General features: G+C 64.0%; 1 protein-coding gene and 1 long non-coding RNA gene across 5 annotated transcripts in view; both read left to right on the top strand.

The window, feature by feature from the left end:
- STK32C (serine/threonine kinase 32C) overlaps positions 1–20,240 on the top strand; it is a 69,171-nt gene that overhangs the window by 47,655 nt on the left and 1,276 nt on the right. For all 4 annotated transcript variants that reach the window (XM_032312635.1, XM_032312638.1, XM_032312637.1 and 1 more), the window contains 9 exons: positions 11,155–11,306; positions 12,397–12,570; positions 13,409–13,446; positions 13,559–13,648; positions 13,868–13,971; positions 14,364–14,480; positions 15,364–15,489; positions 15,571–15,702; positions 20,026–20,093. In XM_032312635.1, coding sequence (XP_032168526.1) covers positions 11,155–11,306; positions 12,397–12,570; positions 13,409–13,446; positions 13,559–13,648; positions 13,868–13,971; positions 14,364–14,480; positions 15,364–15,489; positions 15,571–15,702; positions 20,026–20,093 — 1,001 coding nt within the window. The remainder of the gene's footprint in view (positions 1–11,154; positions 11,307–12,396; positions 12,571–13,408; positions 13,447–13,558; positions 13,649–13,867; positions 13,972–14,363; positions 14,481–15,363; positions 15,490–15,570; positions 15,703–20,025; positions 20,094–20,240) is intronic.
- Positions 16,537–18,426, top strand: LOC116573033. The gene is made up of 2 exons (XR_004278590.1): positions 16,537–16,968; positions 18,069–18,426. It is a non-coding gene; the product is annotated as an uncharacterized LOC116573033 (long non-coding RNA).

The following is a 20,240-nucleotide window of genomic DNA, read 5'->3' as shown; positions in this document are numbered from 1 at the left end:
GGGCCCCACATCCCTCGCCAACCAGCCCGTCCTGTGGGCTCTGCCTCATGGGGAAGCAGGTGGGCCCACGCTTGGGCTGCTGAGGCCCCGGCTCGGGACCCACAGCCACACGGCGCGGCCTCACATCTCCTTTCGTTTTCCCTTTTGGGAAACCTCAAGCCTGAACACAATGGGGAGGAGGAGAAAAACCACCGGCCCCCGAGCAGCTCGGGGTCATCTTGTCTCCGCCGCTTCCCGTCCCCCGCTCCTGCCCACACTCAGGGTAGGCGAACCGGACCCCGAAAGGGTCCCGCTTTATCTTTGAGCCTTTTCGCGGGCACCTCCGCTCGCAGCTCGGTCCCTCGGGCCCCCGGGGTGACCCGTGCCGGTCGATCCCACAGGCGCGTTGTGTTTATTCGATGACTCAGACCCGCAGGAGGCCCCCGTCCCCCTTCTCGCTGTGCTTCCTTCGTGGACGATCCGGGTCAGTGTATGTGCTGGTCCCCGACGTGCTCCCCACCAGCCCCGCCCCCATGTGAGCGGTCACGTCTACACCGGCGGGGGGATCTGGTGTGACTTGCCGCCAGGCTCTGTCTGAGTTAGGCCGCCAGGGATCGTCCCCCTCGCCCACGGCTCCCTGAGCAGCGCCGAGGAGTAGCGTCCCAGCTGCCACACGTCGTCCCCAACTCGCCGCCGTGCTGACGAAGGTTCTCTGTCCCTGAGGTGGAGAATAGCTTGTCCAGAAGGACACGTGCCTTCTTCCCCTCACCAGACAGCTGTCAGGGACAGAGCTGGTCCCCGGGTGTCTTCTGGCGGCCAGCAGAGCGGAGCTCCGTGGCCACACTGACGCTGTAGACAGGACGCCTTGCTGTCCCCTGGTCCACGCGCTGTGACGCTGTTGGCACCCAGTGTGACGGTGTCGCACTCGCTGGGGGGACTGGACTCGCTGGGGGGACTGGACTCGCTGGGGGGACTGGACGCTCTGGCCCCAAGGAGCAGAGCCTTGGTTTCCCCGTGGGACCTGGGCCCTCCTGGTTGGGGGTGACACTCACTGGCCACAGTCTGGGCGCCGGGGCAGCTGGCTGCTGCTGGACATGGCTGCTTCTTACAGGCCTCTGTCATGGCCAGAGCTGGGAGGTCCATGGGGGGCATCCCCCGGGAGTCGGGCACTCATGGTCCCTGGAAGTCCTTCCTCTCTGATGACCCGCCTCCTGGACACACCCCGTTTTGGTCGTATTTTGCTCTCAATTCTTCGGTTTTGCCCTTGGTGTTGAATGTGGTGTTTGTGGAGGACACGGACGTGGTGCGGCGCGGAGATCTGTCCAGCCAGGTCGCTCAGGAGTGTGCAGCCTGCCCCGCCCTGGCGTCCCGTTTCCTGCTCCCTCCTGGAAACACCCTTCCGGAAGCCGCACAGTTTACCCGTCCATTCGTTTCTTTTTCATATTTTCCTATGAAATCCGTGGTGGTCTCCCACCACCGCGGTGTTCCTCCAGGCGCAGCTTTTCATGCCACAGGATTTCTGGACCTGACACTCCACCCGCCGGCAACACTCCGTTCTGTGTCAGCGTGACACGGGGCAGGCTTGCGGACGGGTGTCCCGTGGCAGCCGGACAAAGAGCACAAGATACAGTGGTTCCAGCCCCGCAGATGTATTCTGTGGCAGTGTTGGGGGTCGGAGGTCGGCTGTGGGCGAGCCGTGGGCTGCGTCAGGCTGCGGGCAGGCTGGCTCCTTCCGGAGGCTCCAGGGGCACCATCCACCTCCTAGAGGAGCCTGCAGGTCCCGGTTTCCTGGCCTGTGGTCCCACATCCCTCAGGTCCTGCTTCCTTCTGGCCCTTCTGCCTCCGTCTTTGCCCTGTTCAGAAACCCGTGATGACCCCAGGCCTGCCCGCTGGGGACGGTCCGCATCTCAAGGTCCCTCACACGATCACATCTGCAAAGCCCCCTGTGCCACATGTGGCGACAAGCCTACAGGTCACTGGGGTTCGAGCGTGGACATGTGGGGGCCAGTGTCTGCCGACCACAGCCCCTGGGGGGGAGGGGGGACTGTCCCCGGTGGTGCAGTCTCAGGCAGGGCCACAGTGACCTGCGTGAGCCTCCGCACAGCTTCGCCAGCGTCTCCATGGGCACGTTCGTGGTTGTGGACACGTGGGCTGGGCGGTAAATGCACACGCGAGTTCCTCCCGGGCCGGCCACCGTGCTGCTCTCCTGCACAGCACCTGCCACGCCACGTGTCGCCGGGGCTTGGACGTTCGCCCGTCTGACGGGAGAGAAGTGGCGTCTGTGAGGTTTTGCTCTGCCTTCTGTGACAGCAAGGCCGTGTGGCGGCCCTTCGTGTCCGTGCCGCTGCTCCCATCGGGCTGACCCTTCTCTTTCACTTCTAGAGGCTCGTTAGGTCGGGGACACGCAACTTTGTTTCTGGTGCGGACTACAGATTGTTCCCCCGTGTTGTGTTTCAGACAGACATGTTTTCCCCACGTGGAAGATGTTCCGTTTTCAGATCTTGTTATTGGCCTTTCCCCTGTGGCCAGGGGCCTTGCGTCACAGGAGTGCTGTCCTGTCCCGGGTCACAGAGCTCTCCGGGCACACTTTCGTGGGTCACGTCTACGGTTCAGCTGCACATAAACGCTCACGCAGCCGGAATCCATCCTGGCTATCGGGGTCGCGAACGGACCGTGTTGGATCCGCTCTAGACAGCCACGCCTGCCCCCAGCTCAGCCCACGCTTGAGTCTTCCCGGGGAGAGCACAGCCGCCCTCACCCCTGTGCTCGCTTTGAGCCTGTCAAACCCGGGTGTAGAACCAGGTCATCTGCAAGCAGAGGTGGTTTTAAATCTTTTGTTAGGTTTTGGCCTTGACTCCAGGTGCTGCGTTTGCTGGCTGGGGTGGGGATCTCTTGGGAGCCCACTGCACTCTCGGCCCATTTCTCTGTCCACATTCCTCGTCTGTCGGAGCGACAGTCGCAGGACCTGCCCCTAGGGAGCCGTGGGGACGACATGAGGACATGAACATGCTCCCCCCAGGGTGCACGGGCACCGGGTCGAGGGCCTGTGTGGCTGACGGTCCTGTGTGGCCAGGTCCTGCCAGCGGTTGGCTCGCTGGGGGTCCTGGGGCAGGAACGTGGCCAGACCTGTCCCTTCTACCTGGAAATGAAGCTCCCCCAGATGGCACTGGGACCCTTTGGCTTAAAATGATAAAAACCTCATTACTCTGCGCCGGGTCTGCTGGTGAGACATCTGGGAACAAGGAGGACAAGACCCAGGTCCGCGGGGCTCGCAGAGGCGGCAGAGGCAGGTCAACAAAGCATATGCGGCGAGCGGGGAGGAGCCATCTCAGAGCACACAGAGCCCGGCACACCTGACCCTCCTGCGCGCACCTGCCACACGGACTGCCCGCCGTCCTGGGAGAGCCCGGCGCCCCCCCCCACCCCGGGCGAGGGGCCCGCCTGCCATGGGGCTGGACGTGGGTTCCCGGTTCAGGGAGGCCAGGCGCCCTGTGGGAGGTGGTGCTGTGTAGACCCGCACCCCTGCTGTCTTTCCTCCAGCCCAGCCGGACTGCCCGCACCCCCTCCCCGGCTCCAGAAGCTCCCCGGGTGAGATCAGGAGACAATTTCCTCGTGATGTTTGAGGCTTTAAGTACCTGTTGTCAGGCGTTTGCTTTCTGGGGAACAAAAACTACTTGCAGAGGAAAAGAGCTTGGGGTGAATCACTAAATCTGCAGAACCTGCCGACAGCGCTGGATTAGAGCGGCAGTCACCGAGCCGCCGGCCGCCCCGGCTTCTGGTTGCCCCGGGCACTGCCAGAGAACCCCAGCCGCGCGGGCCGGGCAGCGGAGCTCCTCGTGCATCGGTCGGATTCTGTCCTGTTGTCCGCTTCCGTCCTCGACTGGAGAACGCGGCTCAGAGCCCGGACCCGGGCCGTGGAGGAGATGGTTGAATGGGGCAGCCTGCTCCCAGCCCCGGAGCCCGAAGCACTTCTACTCTCGTCCTGGGAGACCCGCCTGAGCGGGACGGCGGGGACGGCGCAGACAGACGGCGGGGACGGCACCCAGCCCCAGCACCGCAGACCCGGCTGTTCTGAGCTCTCCTGGCAGAGAAACCGCGGGGGTCGCCAGACCTGGTCTTTCCAGCTGCGGGGAGCTCCAGCCCCTCTCGGGGGGCCTGACATGACCGACTCTGCAGGAGAAGGCTGGCGCCCTCGAGACAGTGACTCTGTGGGCCCCACAGCCCAGCAGCCTCCCAGAAGCGGTATGGTCAGCTGGCCTGGGTTAGCAGAGGGGAGCCAGGAGGCTGGGCTCTCCGAGGAGAGGGCTGCATGGGAGGGCACCCGACAAGTGGCAGGGAAAGTGGTCAGACCGGGGCTCAGGTTAGAGTTCAGAGTGGGGGGTCAGGTAGAGGTCAGAGAAGGGCTCAGGTTAGAGGTCAAATCGGGGGCTTGGGGGCGAGGGCAGAGTGGAGTTTCAGGGTAGAGTCAGCGCTGGGGCTTGGGTTAGAGGTCTGGGTGGGGGGTTGTTGGTTTCTTTTTTCAAAAGATTTTATTTATTGACAGACAGAGATCACAAGTAGGCAGAGAGGCAGGCAGAGAGAGGGGGGGAAGCAGTTTCCTTGCTGAGCAGAGAGCCCGATGCGGGGCTCGATCCCAGGACCTGAGATCACGACCTGAGCTGAAGGCAGAGGCTTAACCTACGGAGCCACCCAGGCACCCCAGTGGGTGGGGGTTTGTGTTAGAAGTCAGAGCAGGGGCTCAGGCAGAGGCCAAATCAGGGGCTCAGGGTAGAGAACAGAGCCAGGGCTTGGTTAGAGGACCGACTGTGAGCTCGGGGGTAGAGAACAAAGTGGGGCTCAGGTTACAGAGGTCAGAGCGGCGACTCGGGTTAGAGGTCAGAGCGGGGGCTGGTTGGAGGCCGTCAGGGTGACGGACACCGGATGGAAGTAGGGTATGTCCATAGATGGGCTCCCTCGGAGGGTCTGGGGACTGTGTTGTGTCCTGAGGCCGCGGTAACGCAGCACCACCGCTGGGGGCCCACGGCAGCAGAGACACATTCCCCCACAGCTCTGGATGCCAGAACGCCAAAGTCAAGGTGTGGCTGGGCTGGGCTCCTCTGAGGCTCGGGGGAGGTGATTTCCCATTGGACTGGAGGACTAGCGGACATAGGACAGACAGAACAGCACGTGTGTGTTTAGGGTGAGTTTTATGTGACCCAGGAGCCCTCGTAAGGAAACAGACACAAAGAGGTGGCCAGACCTACATGTTTCCAGCTGGGTTTGGACAAAGAGGCCGGTGCGGAGGAGTGACTGGACTCGGGGAGCGGAAGGGGAGAGTCGCGTGAACTAGGTCCGTCCAGAATTCTCTTGGCGTCGACTTCCCATCCTCGGGGCACACGGTTCTCCTGGTGCGGGGAGGACCCCGTCCGCCGTCGTCCACATGGGGCTTCTTTCAGGAGGAAGACGGGACGGTCAGGGGCCTGTCCTGCACCTGCTGGCGTTTACACGTCTTAGCCCATGACGTGTGAGCCCGGGCGGCACGCTGTAGTGGCCGTCCTCCTCCTATCCCCGCTCCCCACGGAGACGTCCCCCAGAGTGTCCCGGTTCGGACGTGACACCGCAGCTTGCTCCTTCTCTCTTTGAGCCTGTGTCTCCGTCCGGAGAAGAGGTCAGGTTAGCGACGTGGGTCTCCTTTCTCGAGGCGGAGCTGCACGTGCACCGCCCACCTCAAGGCCAGGTTCTGAGTCCGCGGGGAGGCCTCCGTGGACAGGAGGTTGGGTGGTGGGCGCCTCTGGTGGGTGGCGCGGAGGGGCGGGGGCAGCTCCGGGGCATCTCCTGGTTTGCGGCCCGCTTGTCCCTGCTGAGGGTCTGGGGAGCTCTGGGGAGCTTCCCGAGGGGCCCGCGCGGCGGCGGTCGGCACGAAGGCCGCGCACGTGAGGTCTCTGCGGCACTTTCTCAGAAAGCGTCTGTCGAGTCATCTGGCTGCCGTGGGGGTGCTGGGGCAGGGCAGTTTTCATGTTTCATGATTCAAGGCGGAAGGCTGGGGGGGAATGCCGGTTTTCCACAGAAAGCACAGAATGGCGCGCCCCGGCTGACGCAGAGGACGTCCGGCGCGGGCCCCCGGGCACCATCGCTGCCACTGACACAGGCTGTCCCGCAGGGATGCGAGATACCATGGGAGTCACACTACGTGTTTGCAGAGAGGTCGCGTCTCGTGGAACTCAGCCTGACGTTTACATGCGTGTGGCAAGAATAGTGGCTGACCACGTGGCTCTTCGAAGTCTGCTTTGCTAGAACTTTCCCACAGGGTCCCGGATCCAATGTCGCCTCTCGAGACTGAGAAGCCGGGTCACCAGACTCTGCCTTCAGGCCCTCTAAATTAGGGTGAATTCTTGTCTTCCAGGTTCCCAAGATATCCCCAATTCCTGGGCCTGTCAACAAGTGACCTTCTTTACTTGCCTGTGGGGCCAGGAGCCCCACGTGCACACCAGGCTGGTGCGCCCCGTACCTCAGCGTCGCCTGTACCGCTTTCAAAAACGACCTCCCCGTCAAAGTCTTGGTGACATCACCATGAGTTTAATTACGTCCCACGACAAGGAGAACAGACTCGTCCTGCATGTGGACACGCTGGCGTGAAAGTCGGCGTAAGAACAGTCGCTGAGTTTCGGAGGAGTCGGGTGGGGAGAAGGGGTCAGCGTCTCAGTCCTGCTTGTAAAGGTGAGGTTTCCCAGACGGGCCGTGAACTACGAGAGCTTGAGAGAAAAGAAAGGTGGGATTTCTTTCTTGTCTGTTCTCTGTCCAGGCAGGCGGAAAGTCTTGAGTAAGAGTGGGGGGATGACGGGGCCTGGGGGGCTCAGTTCAGCGTCTGCCTTCGGCTCAAGCCATGATCCCAGGATCCTGGGGTCGGGCCCCGTGTCAGGCTCCCTGCTCAGCGGGGCATCTGAGAGAAACGGGATTTCTTAAGTCTGGAGACCCAGACATCAGAGAACCAGCAGTGCTTCCAACCAGAGGTCGTAGAAGAGGTCATCATCCTCATGAGGTCAGCCAGGGCCGCTAATTAAATCCAGTTTCCTGAAGCCACGAGCTTCTCCATTAGTTTTGGAAGGTCTCCGGCTCTGCAGCGTGATTTCAGGGTCCCCACGGAAGCCCTTCCCGAGGACTTTCTGAATGAAGACAGAGGGCTCTGGTGGGCGCTCGACGGTAAGACGGCGATCATCTCCGAATGCGGAGACAGTGAAAGCAGCCATGGTTCGAGATCTGACGAGAGTGTTTTGCAAAATGATGCAGCTGACGAGGATATTTGGTTATTTCCGTGGCTGTGCTATTTATGACAATAACTGGAATTGCCAGCGATTCTACAGACTCGAGGGGCGTTGGCGGGCCAGCTTCAGCCATTCTGCATAATTTCTGAAACACGGGTATTAGGAGCACGTGTGCGGACGGCGAAACCTAAGGGTTAGCGACGCTTCCCGTCTGACAGCTTCCGGGTAACCGAACGCGTCATGTAAGCCTAACCGGGTAACGTCTATATTTTTCTAAGGACAAATAACAAATCAGTAACAAATCATAACAAATCAAAAAGACTGTGTTAAATTTGATTTGGGGAACATTGTAAAAAATAGGCAGAAGTTTTAAAATATTTGATTAAATAAGATCACAGATCACAAAGCTTACTTACCAATTTAACCAAAATGACAAAGACTTGAAAAGCAAATACAGCAAGTAACATGCGTGGGGGGGAAAAAGACCACTTTGTTCTTGCCTGGCCGCTGGGAGGGCGGTGCTTACGGCTGTGTGACCGGAGCCCGGGGAGCCAGGGCTGCCCGACTGGGCACAGGCAGTGGCCGTCAGAGCTCCCGGGCTCTTGGCTCACCAGGAGCCTCCGAATGGGCCTCGTTGGACGGAGGTGGAGATGCTTCGGAAGCTCCGGGCTTTTCCTCCTGAGACCTCGGTCAGGAGACCCCGGGGCTGGGGTTGGGGGGTGTCCGCCTGCCGCTCCGCGTCTCTCGGGTGTGCCGGGTGGGGAGAGCCCGCAGGCTGTCCCCTGTCGCAGTCTCAGAAATCCTGAGGAAGAGCGTGGGGAGCGGCGGAGACAAGCGGGTGACTGGGCTTTACTGGCTGTGGCCGCAGCCCACGGAACACATTCAGATGATGGCTCCTCTTTGTCCGTCTGCGTCTCCTGGGAAGGCCCCAGATCGGAGGCCAGGCTCGTGGCGAGACGGGGAGGCAGGACAGCCCGTGGAGCCCGGCGGTCTGTGGCCCGCTGAGAGAGCGCTTGGGCGTCCCTCCTGCAGACGACTTCTGGGCTGTTTTGCGAAACGAGGGGTCGAGTCCAGAAAGCACGTGGTTCTCGCACGAGTGGCCTCACGCGTGGGAGGGGCTGGAAAGGCCTCGGGGGTGGCCTCGCCTCCTCCCGGTCTCGGTCCGGCAGCCCCACCAGCTGGGAAAGCGAGAAGAGCTGGACCGCGCTGTCCAGGGTACCGACCACTCTGCTCTGTACCCCACGGCTCCGAGGACAGTGGGCACCAGCCACGTTGGCTTCCTGGGGCCACTGTGACAAGTGACCACACACCGAGGACCCTCCCTCTGGTCATCACATTTCCTCTTGCCGTAGACCTGCGTCCCCCAGCCCGTGTGGAAGCCCGTCCCCCAGCGTGCAGGGGTTCGGATTCTCGTCGGCCTCTGAGGGAGGCGGGGGCAGAGACCAGACGGTCTCCGTGCGCGTCCTGAGGACTGGCTGCGGGAGGACCGTGCGAGCAGACACCATCTGTGAGCCGTGGTGTCCACACCGACAACGGCTCTGCCGGCACCTTGCGCTTCGACTCCCATCTCCAGACTGGGAGAAAGAACCGTCTGCACTTAGGCCACGGGGTCTGCGGTGTTTGGGCAGCGCCGCGGAGCCCGGATGCCTTCTTGGGGCTCTCACCTCCCACTGCCTCCTCCTCATGAGGACTCTGTGGGGCGGTCTGGGACGATCTCCTGGGAAAGTCACACATCACAGGGCACGGGGACTAGGATGTGGGTGTCCCTGGGGCCATCGTTCTGCTGAGCACGGTAGAGACACAGCCGTGGTCGGTGGACACGTGGGCACGACAAAGCCGTGGGGGACGTCGGGCTGCCCACAGGCACCTGAGGCTCCTGGACAGGGGTCTCTCTGCTGCGTGTGGCCGCAGTGGGCAGAACCGCCCCAAGAGCCTGTCCTCTCTGGTGGCCTCCTCAGCCCCGGCCGGCGTCCTGCTGCTCCGGGTCAGCAGAGGTCCCCACCGGTGTGATGTTCCCGCAGAGGAGCCGCCTCACAGTTGTCACCGCCCCTGTCCCCACCAGCAGGGCTCTGTCCATCCCGACGCCCCTTGGGGACCACATTTTCAGGACTGTGCTCCTTTCAGAGAACAGACACCCTGTCCCCGTGTTCACTTTGGGGGAGAGTCAGGGAAGACGGAACTGCCTCCAGCCTTTCTTTGCGTGGAAGGCCTGGGCGGCGCAGAGGGCAGGACCTGGGCTGTGGCCTCCCTTCCCTGCCCACTCTGCCCGCCGTCAGGAACGGGGCTCCTGTGTGTCTGCCCCCGCCCCAGCCTGCGAAGAGCACCGAGGACGGGCTTAACTCGCGGCGTCAAGACCTTGTGGGGGTCTTTGGAAGTACGAAGCGAAGCAGGTCTGAGGCCGGGCGCAGGTCCCCGGGCTGCGAGCTTCCCAGCAGTCAGCCCAGCTAGAGGACGCTGTAGGCAGGGCTTTACGGGGCCCTGGGTGGCCTGCACGGGTTCCCGGGCAGCTTTGAGATGGGAGCTGGCCAGGCTCAGGGCTCCACGTAGCTCAGCCTGGCCGAACGCCCCCTCCACGCCCGGGACGTCACGCCAGCCAGCTTTGCCTCCCTGGGGCCGGCAGGAGGTGTGTGGGTGTCGCCTTGGAAACCGCCTCTGCAGCTCGCGAAGGTCCTGCACTGGGTGACGTGGGCGCTCGGCTGACGGCGCTTGGTTGTCGTGTCCAGCGCCCCACAGCCAGTGGTCACCCGCCACCTGCCTGCCAGACACCCTCGTTTGAACAGAACAGACGCCAGAGTGGCGGGGGCTGGGGTGCCGCTTGCCCCGTGCTCGGGTCCCGTCTGCGCCCACGCCCGCACTTCGTCTCCACACTGTGGATTAAGAGCATAGCCTTGTGGTTTCTGCTTGGGTTTATAGAAATCTCCACACGTTCTCAAAAGCCTTTATAAATTCTGTTCCAGGGGCTGCGTGGTTTTTCACGGAGCTCACTTGCCCGTGTCCATGAGGTTGTTGGAAGATAAGGTTGCTCGAAAGTCTGTTCTAAGCAGTTTGCTCAACTGTGATGAACATTTCCCGGAAAAAGCACTTTTGTTTCTTAGGATGCGCTCCCAGAGAGGGAACGTGGGCTTCCTCCAAGGGCTGGATCCCATGGGTGTGGCCCGAGACCCTGATGCTCACCGACACTTCTGGTCCAGGACACCTGCCTTTGGGTGTGGCACCCAAAGACTGGGACAGTCTCCCACCCACCTGGAGGTCCAGAACCTCCCATTTCCTCTCCTTCTTTCCCACCCCAGCCCACCCCTGGCTCCTGCAGCTTGGAGACCTGAAGCCCGAAGGTGTGGGGCCCCTCGCAGGTGGCTTTGGTCACCTGTCCATGAGCGGCCTCCCTACGACTTGGATGGGGGGTGAGGCATTGCCCCCCCCCCCCAGCCTATGCTTTTGTACATTAGCCCCGCTTCCTTTGGAGACATGGGTCCCTGGTTCTGACAGATGCCCCCGGCTGCTCGGGCTTGCCCCAGCTGACTCGGGGCTGCTTCTTGGGTCTCTCTGTCCCACACGTGTAAACGCTGCCACCGATAGCACTGGTCGGCTGTATAGTCCAGTGCCCTGGGGGACTAGCATGTGAGAGCCGTGTGGGACCCTGTCGTCACAGGAGGGTTCCTGTCGCCACGGGGATGGTGGCCCAGGGTTGACGAGGACAGCAGCTCTCGCACGTGGGGTCCTCCTCGACCTCCCCCCGCAGCCCTCCAAGTCAGCAGCTGCCCCGAGCGCCGGGAAGGGGTGCTCGTCCCTGTGGGGAGGGGCCTGGGCCCCGGGGCCGTGCTCTTGGCTGGGTCCCGCCCCACCAAAGACCTCCCGTCATTTCTGGGTTGCGTCTGGTGCGGGCAGCAGGGGTAGGGGTGGCAGCGTGGACACGGGCGCCCTGTCCGTCCTCCAGGTGTGCATCGTGCAGAAACGGGACACCGAGAAGATGTACGCCATGAAGTACATGAACAAGCAGCAGTGCATCGAGCGGGACGAGGTGCGCAACGTGTTCCGGGAGCTGGAGATCCTGCAGGAGATCGAGCACGTCTTCCTGGTCAACCTGTGGTGCGTGACCCGCCGCCACCCTCCCTGACCCCGGGGCCCTTCCCCCGGCTCTCTCCTCCCCTGCCCTCGGGGCTCCGGATGCATTCAGCTTCCCCGTCCCGGGGCCAGAGCTGTCCAGGCGTACGGGTCTCCCGACCTACAGGAGGGCCAGGCTTTCCCGCCAAGGGGCCTGTGGCCTATGGAGTCGCTGGCACTAGAGTCAGTGGGGAGAGTTCTGGGGGCCTGAGCGCCTCCATAAAATGGGCACCGAGACCAGCTCCTGGATGGCAAGGAGCCTGAAAGCGGCAGTGAGATCACTCTCTCCCGTGTGGGGTCCTGCTGCCCAAGGGCGCCTCCCCACGCGGGGTCCTCCCTGACACTCCCAGCCTGGGTCCGGGCTCCCTGATGGGCTTACAGACCGGACCACGTCCCCGAGGGCCCCTGTGGGCACAGGCGCCAGGTGGCTGGGAGGGCGTGCACACACGGAGCTCTGGTCCTGGTAGCGCCGCCTTGGGACGATCGAGCTGAGGGTCCCTCAGCTGAACATGGGGGGAGAGGTGGCCCCACCAGCATCTGGAGACAGAAATGTGGGACAGGGCATTATTGAGAGCGACTTGGCGCTAGCTTCTCCAGGGACACACTCAGGGCTGAAGACCCACCCCCCCACAATGGGTCATTCCTCTGGGGCCTCCGCAGGTGCGAGAGGTCCCTCAGCATGGCCAGCAGCCCGAGTCAGATCCCAGGGTCCTGCCTGCGTATAATCAGGAGGCAGGAGCTGGCCGTGCCACAGGGGATGTAGCCTTGCCCGGGTACTAGTGGGAACAGAGTGGGACGCCAGGCCGGCATGGCAGTGGAGCCCGGAGCTGCCCGGGCCTTCTCCAACTCCTCACCCCTGGACGTGGGCCCCGCCTCCCGCGCTGTGGCCGGAGAGCCCTGCGATCGTCTGGTCCCTGTGCTAGCAGAGGGGATGGCGGGGCCCTGCTCCTGGGGAGTGCCCGTGGGAGGTTGTGGGTGTCCAGGCTCTTAGATGGGGGGGTCATCGAGTGCGGCGGGCGCTGTGACCCCAGCTCGCTTCCCACGTGTGGGCCACACTCTCGCACGGTGCCCGCAGGTACTCCTTCCAGGACGAGGAGGACATGTTCATGGTCGTGGACCTGCTCCTGGGCGGGGACTTGCGCTACCACCTGCAACAGAACGTCCAGTTCTCCGAGGACACGGTGAGGCTGTACATCTGCGAGATGGCACTGGCCCTCGACTACCTGCGCAGTCAGCACATCATCCACAGGTATGTCCCCAGGGGGTCGCCTGTGGGTGGCTGCGCTCCAGTGGGACCTGGACAGGCTCCTGCACAATCTGCCTGGCCCCTGGCCTCCAGACCTTCCCGCAGGTGTGGCTCCCGAGCCCATCAGCGCCTGGCTCCAAGCCAGTTCCACGGCTGTGCACCTGCTGCCCCTGGGGGTGGCTTCCATGCAAGCAGCCCCAGGTGGGCTGGGAACGGGGTCCCCTTCAGCTGGTCTGTCCAGCTGCTGGGTCCTGCCTGGCCACCACCTAGCAGAGGCCGTTTGCTCATCGGCCATGCTCCAGGGGGATTGAACAGATGTTAGTGGAAAGCAGATCAGGAAGATAAAGATGGCGTGTTAGAGTCAGGTAGATGAGCTCTCTGTGCTCCTGCCCCGGAGGACTGTTACCCGGTTACGATCCAGGCACAGATGCTGCCTGAGCTCCGAGAGTCAGGCCCGAGGCCAGCCAGAGGGAGGCATAGACCCCAATCATTAATTCTGTGCAGCCCCAGGGCTCTGGAAGAGTGGCCGGCCCCGGGGTCTGGGTGAGGGGGCCGGCATCTGTCCTCCGGGGCTGTGGCACCCCTGCATCCGGTGCACTCGCCCCCGTCCGTCGGGCCGCAGCAGGTGGCAGCTGGAGGCGCCCCCGGCCCCAGGCCCAGAATAGCTCGTGTCGCCTGGTTCCGCCAGAATGTTGCCAGGTCCGTCGTCTTAAGGCCCACTTCGGCCTCTGGGGCGTCTGCCTTGAGTGGGGAGGGGCCCGAGGGACCCCCCTGCCCCGCCGGGGACTGCAAGGCACGAACAAGGCACGAACCGTGGCCCCGTTTCCTGCTCCCTCAACAGAGACGTCAAACCCGACAACATCCTGCTGGACGAGCAAGGTGAGCCGAGGCCGTGCGAGGCCGGGCACAGGGCGGGGTGGGCGGCGCGCGTCTGGCCCACGGGATGCGTCTCCCGTCCCTGGGACACTCGCATGGTCTCCTCTGCTCGCAGGGCACGCGCACCTGACCGACTTCAACATCGCCACCATCATAAAGGATGGGGAGCGGGCCACCGCACTCGCCGGGACAAAGCCGTACATGGGTGAGCCACGGCCACTGGCCTGCTGTGTCCGGCCCAGGCTGGGGGGCGGGGTGGGGGTCGCTCCGGTCACTTCCCTGCAGGCACAGGGCTGTGTGGGACGGGGGCACAGGAGGATCCCACCGCCCACACCAGGGGGAAGAGGGACCCCCAGGCGGTCAGTGGGGAGGGGGCCCGGGGCCTATGGTTCAGGATGCTCAGCTGCTTCTCCCTCCTGGAAAGCTCCAGAAATCTTCCAGTCCTTCGTCAGCGGTGGGAGCGGCTACTCCTTCGAGGTGGACTGGTGGTCAGTGGGGGTGCTGGCCTACGAGCTGCTGCGTGGATGGGTACGGAGCACGCTGCGTCCCCCAGGGGTGGCCTGAGCCCTCGGGGAAGGATGAAGCTGCCCTCCTGTCCCCAAGGGTGCTCAGCGTCTGCGTGGAGAGACACTGAGCAGGTGCAGGAGGGCTGAGACCTGTTCGAGGGTCTCTGGGGGGGTCCCTGTGCTCTCACCCTGGTGTCCCCTCCTGGGGACCTCCGGGACCCCCCACCCTGGAGGAGAGCAGCCCGTCCTGGCCTCGGGGCCAAGCCGCCTGGGCCCAGACCCTCTCGGGGGTGACGTGCTTCCTCCCGGGCCCCGGGCTCCCCTGGGAGCTGCACCTGCGTGGGGGGGGGTTGTGGCAGGTGCCTCTGGCTGTGAGGTGAGGCCCTTGGTGCAGCGCTGCCTCCCCCGCCCCAGAGGCCCTACGACATCCACTCCAGCAACGCCGTGGAGTCCCTGGTGCAGCTGTTCAGCACGGCGAGCGTGCAGTACGTCCCCACCTGGTCCAAGGAGATGGTGGGCCTGCTGCGCAAGGTGAGCCCCTCCGCCCGAGGAGGGCCGCGAGCACCCTGGCCGCAGGCCCCGGAGGCACCCTGAGAAGACCCGGCCCCCACTGCACCTCGAACGGCCTGAGCGCGCGGCTGTAGCGGCCCAGGGGACCGGGTCAGGGCTGCTGTCCGCGCCTCTATCTGGGGTCCGGGGCTGGGCTGGCCCCACCGCTCTCCACTCAGGGAGCCCCACTCGGAGCACACGGGTGCCTGTCGGGTCAGGATGGGGTATGGGAGAGCTCGACACACGGCCCCGCTGGCTCCTGGCCCTCAGGGCTCTCCTCTGCATGCACTCACCCCTGCCGGACACCTTCACCCCTACAATGATAGCCAAGCAGCCAGAGGCTTCTCCCAGTCCCTGGGGGGCTGTCCGCCCGGTCTGCACTGACCACTCTGCCCAGGGGCCTCCCATAGTGGGACCTTGGCCCCCAGAGACCCCAACAGGGAGTGGGGACCATCTGTACGCCGGGCTTCACACCATGGGGAAGCCTCAGGTAGGGTCGGCCACATTTTCTGTAGCAGGAAGGACAGCATGGGGGGGGCACGTAGCCCCCGTGACCAGGCCACACAGGGCGCCCTGGGGCCCCCTCGGGGCCTGTCCAGGTCCTTACTGTGGCTCTCCTTGCCACTAGCCAGGCCGAGGCTGCCGCCTGCTGGCGAATTGTGGTAGAGGGTCCCCGGGGACCCCACCTTGGCCAGGCTGTCCCGTTGGCCACGTTATGGCACTGACCCGAGGTCGGTCCGTCCTTGCCTGGCCCTTGAGGTCCTCGCGGCGAGAGCTCCCTGGAGTTCCCTGGCCTGGGGCAGGCGGTCAGCTGTGGGCACCGGGTTGTGGGGCCCAGGCACGGTCTCACGTGGACCCATTCCAGCTCCTCACAGTGGACCCCAAGCACCGAGCGTCCAGCCTCCAGGACATGCAGGCGGCCCCGTCCCTGGCTGGCGTGCTGTGGCGAGACCTGAGCGAGAAGAAGGTGGCGCCGGGCTTCGTGCCCAACGTAAGCCGGGGAGGCGGTGGGGGTGGCTCTGGGAGGGCCTGGGCGCCCCGCTGGCCGGGCTCAGCTCCCGTCCCCCCACAGAAAGGCCGCCTTCACTGTGACCCCACCTTCGAGCTGGAGGAGATGATCCTGGAGTCCAGGCCCCTGCACAAGAAGAAGAAGCGGCTGGCCAAGAACCGGTCCCGGGACAGCAGCCGGGACAGCTCGCAGTCGGTGAGGGACACGAAGCCCCCCAGGCCTGCTCGTCCTCCTGTGCGGATGGGGTCCCTGCTGCTCCATCCTGCCCCTGGCTGTGGGGCTCCGGGCTGGGGACCCATCATGCCCAGCTGTGCCCCCGGGGTCTCCCACACTCGCCCTGTGCGCGGAGCTCCTCTTACAGGGACACCCTAACCCCAGATGGCCCTCTCCCAGCCTGACTCTGTCACATTCCAGGGAGCTGAAGGGTAGGATGTCACTCTGCGGGGTGGGAAGCAGAGTAACCCACAGCAGCCCCTCTCCTGCCCCAGGAGTGTGGGGCGCCCCTGGGGAGCTCGCGCTGTGAGCGTGGGACCAGCCCTGCCCCGTCCCCCGGGTATAGCTGGTCCTCACAAGAGCACGTGGGGTACAGGGGTGGATGGCAGGGGTCACAGCGGTGACCCTGTACGCCACCGGTGCCGCCCCACTCCTGGACTGGTCTGAGCCGGCAGAGGCCCCCAGCCCCAGCACCGCCCCCTCACACCTGCTCCCGGCACAGGGGTGAGGCGAGGAGTGGGCAGGGGGCCGGCTGCTGGTGGCGGCCCCTGGCGAGCGGGGCTGGAATTGCGGGTGTGGCCCCGCCCATTCCCCCGCGTGGGGGCTGTTCTGCTCTGGGTGTGGGGACGGCCGCGGAGCCCCTCCCTCCTCCGTCCTGCTGGGATTGCTGGGTGTCCTGCTGTTCCGAGGCCGCGGCCCACCAGGGGGCCGCAAGCGTTGCGCTGTGGGTTTTCTCTCTCTCGTGGGAGGGGTCGTTCTCGTGGGAGGGGTCGTTCTCGTGGGAGGGGTCGTTCTCGTGGGAGGGGTCGTTCTCGTGGGAGGGGTCGTTCTCGGCCGCGCTGGACTCTGTGGACCGCGGCGCGTCGACTCCTCTCGTTCCTGCTTCTGGCGTCTCGCCCGAGAAACCGCCGCCCGACGAAGGCCACTGAGGTCCAGTCCTGCGGCTTCTTCTGAGTGTTGGCCCATCTCGCCTCTGGGTCCGCTTTCGGGGGGGGGGGGGGGTTTGCGGAGAGCGTCAGGTCGGGGTCCGGGTCCGACCTTCGGCCGGTGGACCCACGCGTTGGAGAGACAGTTCTTTTCTCGTCGAATGGCTTGGCGTCGTTTTCAGACGTCGGTCCTCCGAAAATAAGGGTTTATTCACGGACGCACGAACCCACCCCTTGATCTGTGGGTCCCCCTCGTCTGCCCGGTGCCGGCCCCAGCTGTCCGATGACCACAGCTTTGGCGTCCGCGTCGAGATCAGGGACCGTGAGTCCCGCTCTTTGTCCTCTTTCAAGATCGCTTGGCGGCTCTAGGTGTCTCGCATTTCCGGTGAATTCCCAGAGGTTTGGGGAGTATGTCTGCTCAGCGGGTTTTGGCTGGAAGTGGAGCCGGTCTCGAGGCCCCTGCCACTCCACACTGGGGGTGACAGCTGTCGGTGTCAGCACTGCCCACACACGTGTGCCCGCAGACGAGGATTCACGCGAGGGTTTACCTAGGAAATACGCCCGGGGCAGTTGGTGTCATAGTCCTGAGGACACAGCTTCCATCTCCCGCCCCTGCAGCGCCCAGCTAAGGGGCGGAGGGCTGTACGATTCTCTGGTCTGGTGACTCGTGTGCGCGTGCATGTGTCGGCCGAGAGCCGAGTGGTGCAAGTGTGGGCGTCCTGCCCCAGAACAGGACGCACACATGGACACAGCACAGGGCTTCCTGCGGACACGCGCCCCACAGCCGGGGAATAGGGGTCCTCTGTGCACCCTGTGGTGTGTGAGGCCCGCGTTGGCACCACCCGCTTCCACAGTGCCCTGGACTGTTCTGGAACCGGTCCTCGGGCTTCCTGGGAAACCGAGAGGAGCATGGTTAGCCGGCTGGACCACAACCCTGGCCGCCCCGTCCTCCGTGGCCCTTCCCGTACCGCCCCACCCTCACTTGCCCCTCGGGGGGTCTGCGTGTTGGCGGCTCCCCTCCTGGTGTGACGCGGACCCGTGCCCAGAGAGCTCGGAGGCCCTGGCCACATCGTTTCTCAGGCGGGAGCGCGGGCTCTTGTCCGCTCATTATCAGCACGAAGTCGGGCAACGCATCTGAGAAGCCCTGTTTCCTCCTGATGGTGGAGACCGGCCACTCAGTCAGGGTGGCGACTCCTCTGGGAGGCCACGGTGGCAGGGCCGTCACCGGCAAGGACAGAGCCGTACACACCGAGGGCTGGCCTCTCCTTCAGCGGGCACGGACCTGCTAATGGGAGGAGCTTCTGGGCTTGGGGTGCCCGGACCCCACGTGGACCCGGGCACAGTTCACCGGATCCCCCCACCGCAGACGGGAGTGGACAAGGACAGCTGGAGGATGTGCCACTTCCCGCTTCTCTGGTGTAGGTGCCGTCACGGTCAGCGTGGTGCAGACTGAGGATGTCAGACAAGCGAGGCTCTCTCTGGCTCTAAGCCCAGCCTCGGGCCAAGGCCACAGAAGTGCCACCGGCCGCCTCGGGTGACGGCAGAGTGCTCCTCGTCCTTCCTGTGGGGGGCATGGGGAGGACGTCTCTGTCAACCTAGAGGCTGTGCGCCACACCCAGAGCTATGCGTGACTGTGCCGCCGGCTCAGCCGCTGCACCCAGAGCTGCCGTGGGGTCACGCGTGCTGTGGCCCCCACCGTCTGCCACAACCCAGGGGCAGGCTTGCCAAGGGAGCAGGAGGAGAATGGGAAGCAGCATCCCTGTGCCCTGAATGTTCGAAGGCCGAGGTACAGACTTAACATTGTGGATGGGGACACTTGTCACTGCCCATGCGAGCTGTGACTTATTTGGAACCCAGGCTGCTTTGTCGGGGGCAAGACCTTCTCCGGCTCTTCCACCATAACACGAGGAGGGCCACGAGGGCTCTACCAGATGCCATAGGAGGGTGTCTTGTTCATGCACTTGGTGGCCGGCCTTGGACGCAACAGCCACTGGGTGGGGCTGGGGTCGCTGCTCTTGAGGTGGGCGTGGCCAGGTGTCTGCTCAGATCTCGCGTCCAACAGACGGGTGAAGGCGGTCCCCCCTCCCCAGGTGTGCTCAGGAGAGCGGTCACAGCTGTGCTTGGGAAATGGTGGTGATTTCCCATCAAGGTGGCTGACGGCTGCTCTTGAACCCGTGGTCTCTCTGCGTGTGTGCACGTGTGCGCGTGTGTCTGCGTGCTCAGTGTCCACCTCTTTGAGTGTTAGGAGCACTGTCTGTGGCACGTCAGATGTCACTAGACCCCGGGCCTCGAGGTGACCTCCTCGTCACCACACCCTCACTACCTGTGACCGTGGTCACTCCCACCTGGTTAGGTGCAGCTACGTTCTGTCCAGCTTCTGTCGTTCTGGCATGCCATCGTCAGCGTGGACGGCAGGGAGCGCCGTTGTAGAAAACCGGCAGCACAGAGCTGCTCCGTGACGCCCCGGCCCTCGCCAGCAAATTCCTTAGCTCCTTTTGAGCCTCCAGGAGAGCATGGTCACCCGAAGGTCCTTGGTTCTTGACTCTTGAGTCTGTCGACCCCAGACGGACTCTAGCTGCCCGCTTCTCTTGAGACTGTCCCCCTCGGCACTGGCCCCGGCTGTTCTGGGATCCTCACCGGGCTGTCATGTCTCCCATGATACGGGAGTCACCCTGCAGCGTACTAGACCCCGCTCCAGGGACCTTCCAGAGGATGACCTCGCCGGGCATGGAGGGATGCCCCATGCGGCCGCGTAGCCCACGCCCTGCCCTCGCACTGCCCTGCGGCGCTCACCCAGCATGTCCTACCGAGGCAGGGAGCGCCTTTCCGACCTTAGCAGATTCTGCACTGGCCGTGCTGCTGGCGACTGGGCCGTTCTGAGGCCGGGAGGGCAGGTAGAGGCAGATCTGGGGGGCTACTCTGTGCCACCTGCAGGAGCCTGAGCGGGGGTCCCTCATGCAGGCTCACAGGACGAATGTGCCCGCCTGTACCACTCAGAGGCCCTCCCAGGTTCCAGGGTCCAGCTCCTTCCTTCCCACGGCCTTGGCTTTGGCGCTGGGAGGGGAGGGAGCTAAGCCAGGTGTGGTTTCTGGCCAAGTTGTGCTGTAGACCCTGCCCTCTTGTCTGTGTCCGCTCCGAGGCAGGAGCTTCCATCCTGGGCATCCTTTGGCCCCTGGCTAAGGGTCATTCAGGAGATGCAAACCCCCAGATGCTGTGGCTTCTGGGACAGTTTCTCCAGCAGCCCAGAAGATCTCCAAAGAAAGCCACAGGTGCAGGAGGAGGAGAGGCGGGGCGGGGGGCGTGCTCGGGAGCCACCGGCGGGGACGGGAGGGCCTCAGAGTGTCCACTACGCTCATCAGTATGTTTTTCTGACTAATAGGAGAATGACTACCTTCAGGACTGCCTTGATGCGATCCAGCAAGACTTTGTGATTTTTAACAGAGAAAAGTGAGTGTGTGTTGGGGGTGGGTAGCAGCAGGCCGAAAGAGGCTCTCGGCTCTCGGCCACACAAGTCCTGAGCCCCAGCAGCCATGAGGCACCAGGGGGCCTGGGAAGTGGACAGCCACTATCCTAAGGCATCTGGGGAGCAGCCCT

The sequence above is a fragment of the Mustela erminea genome, chromosome 14 (assembly GCF_009829155.1).
Source record: "Mustela erminea isolate mMusErm1 chromosome 14, mMusErm1.Pri, whole genome shotgun sequence".
NCBI classification, from domain to species: domain Eukaryota; kingdom Metazoa; phylum Chordata; class Mammalia; order Carnivora; family Mustelidae; genus Mustela; species Mustela erminea.
The sequence above is the reverse complement of the archived record's forward strand: the minus strand, read 5'-3'. Positions and strand labels throughout refer to the sequence as shown.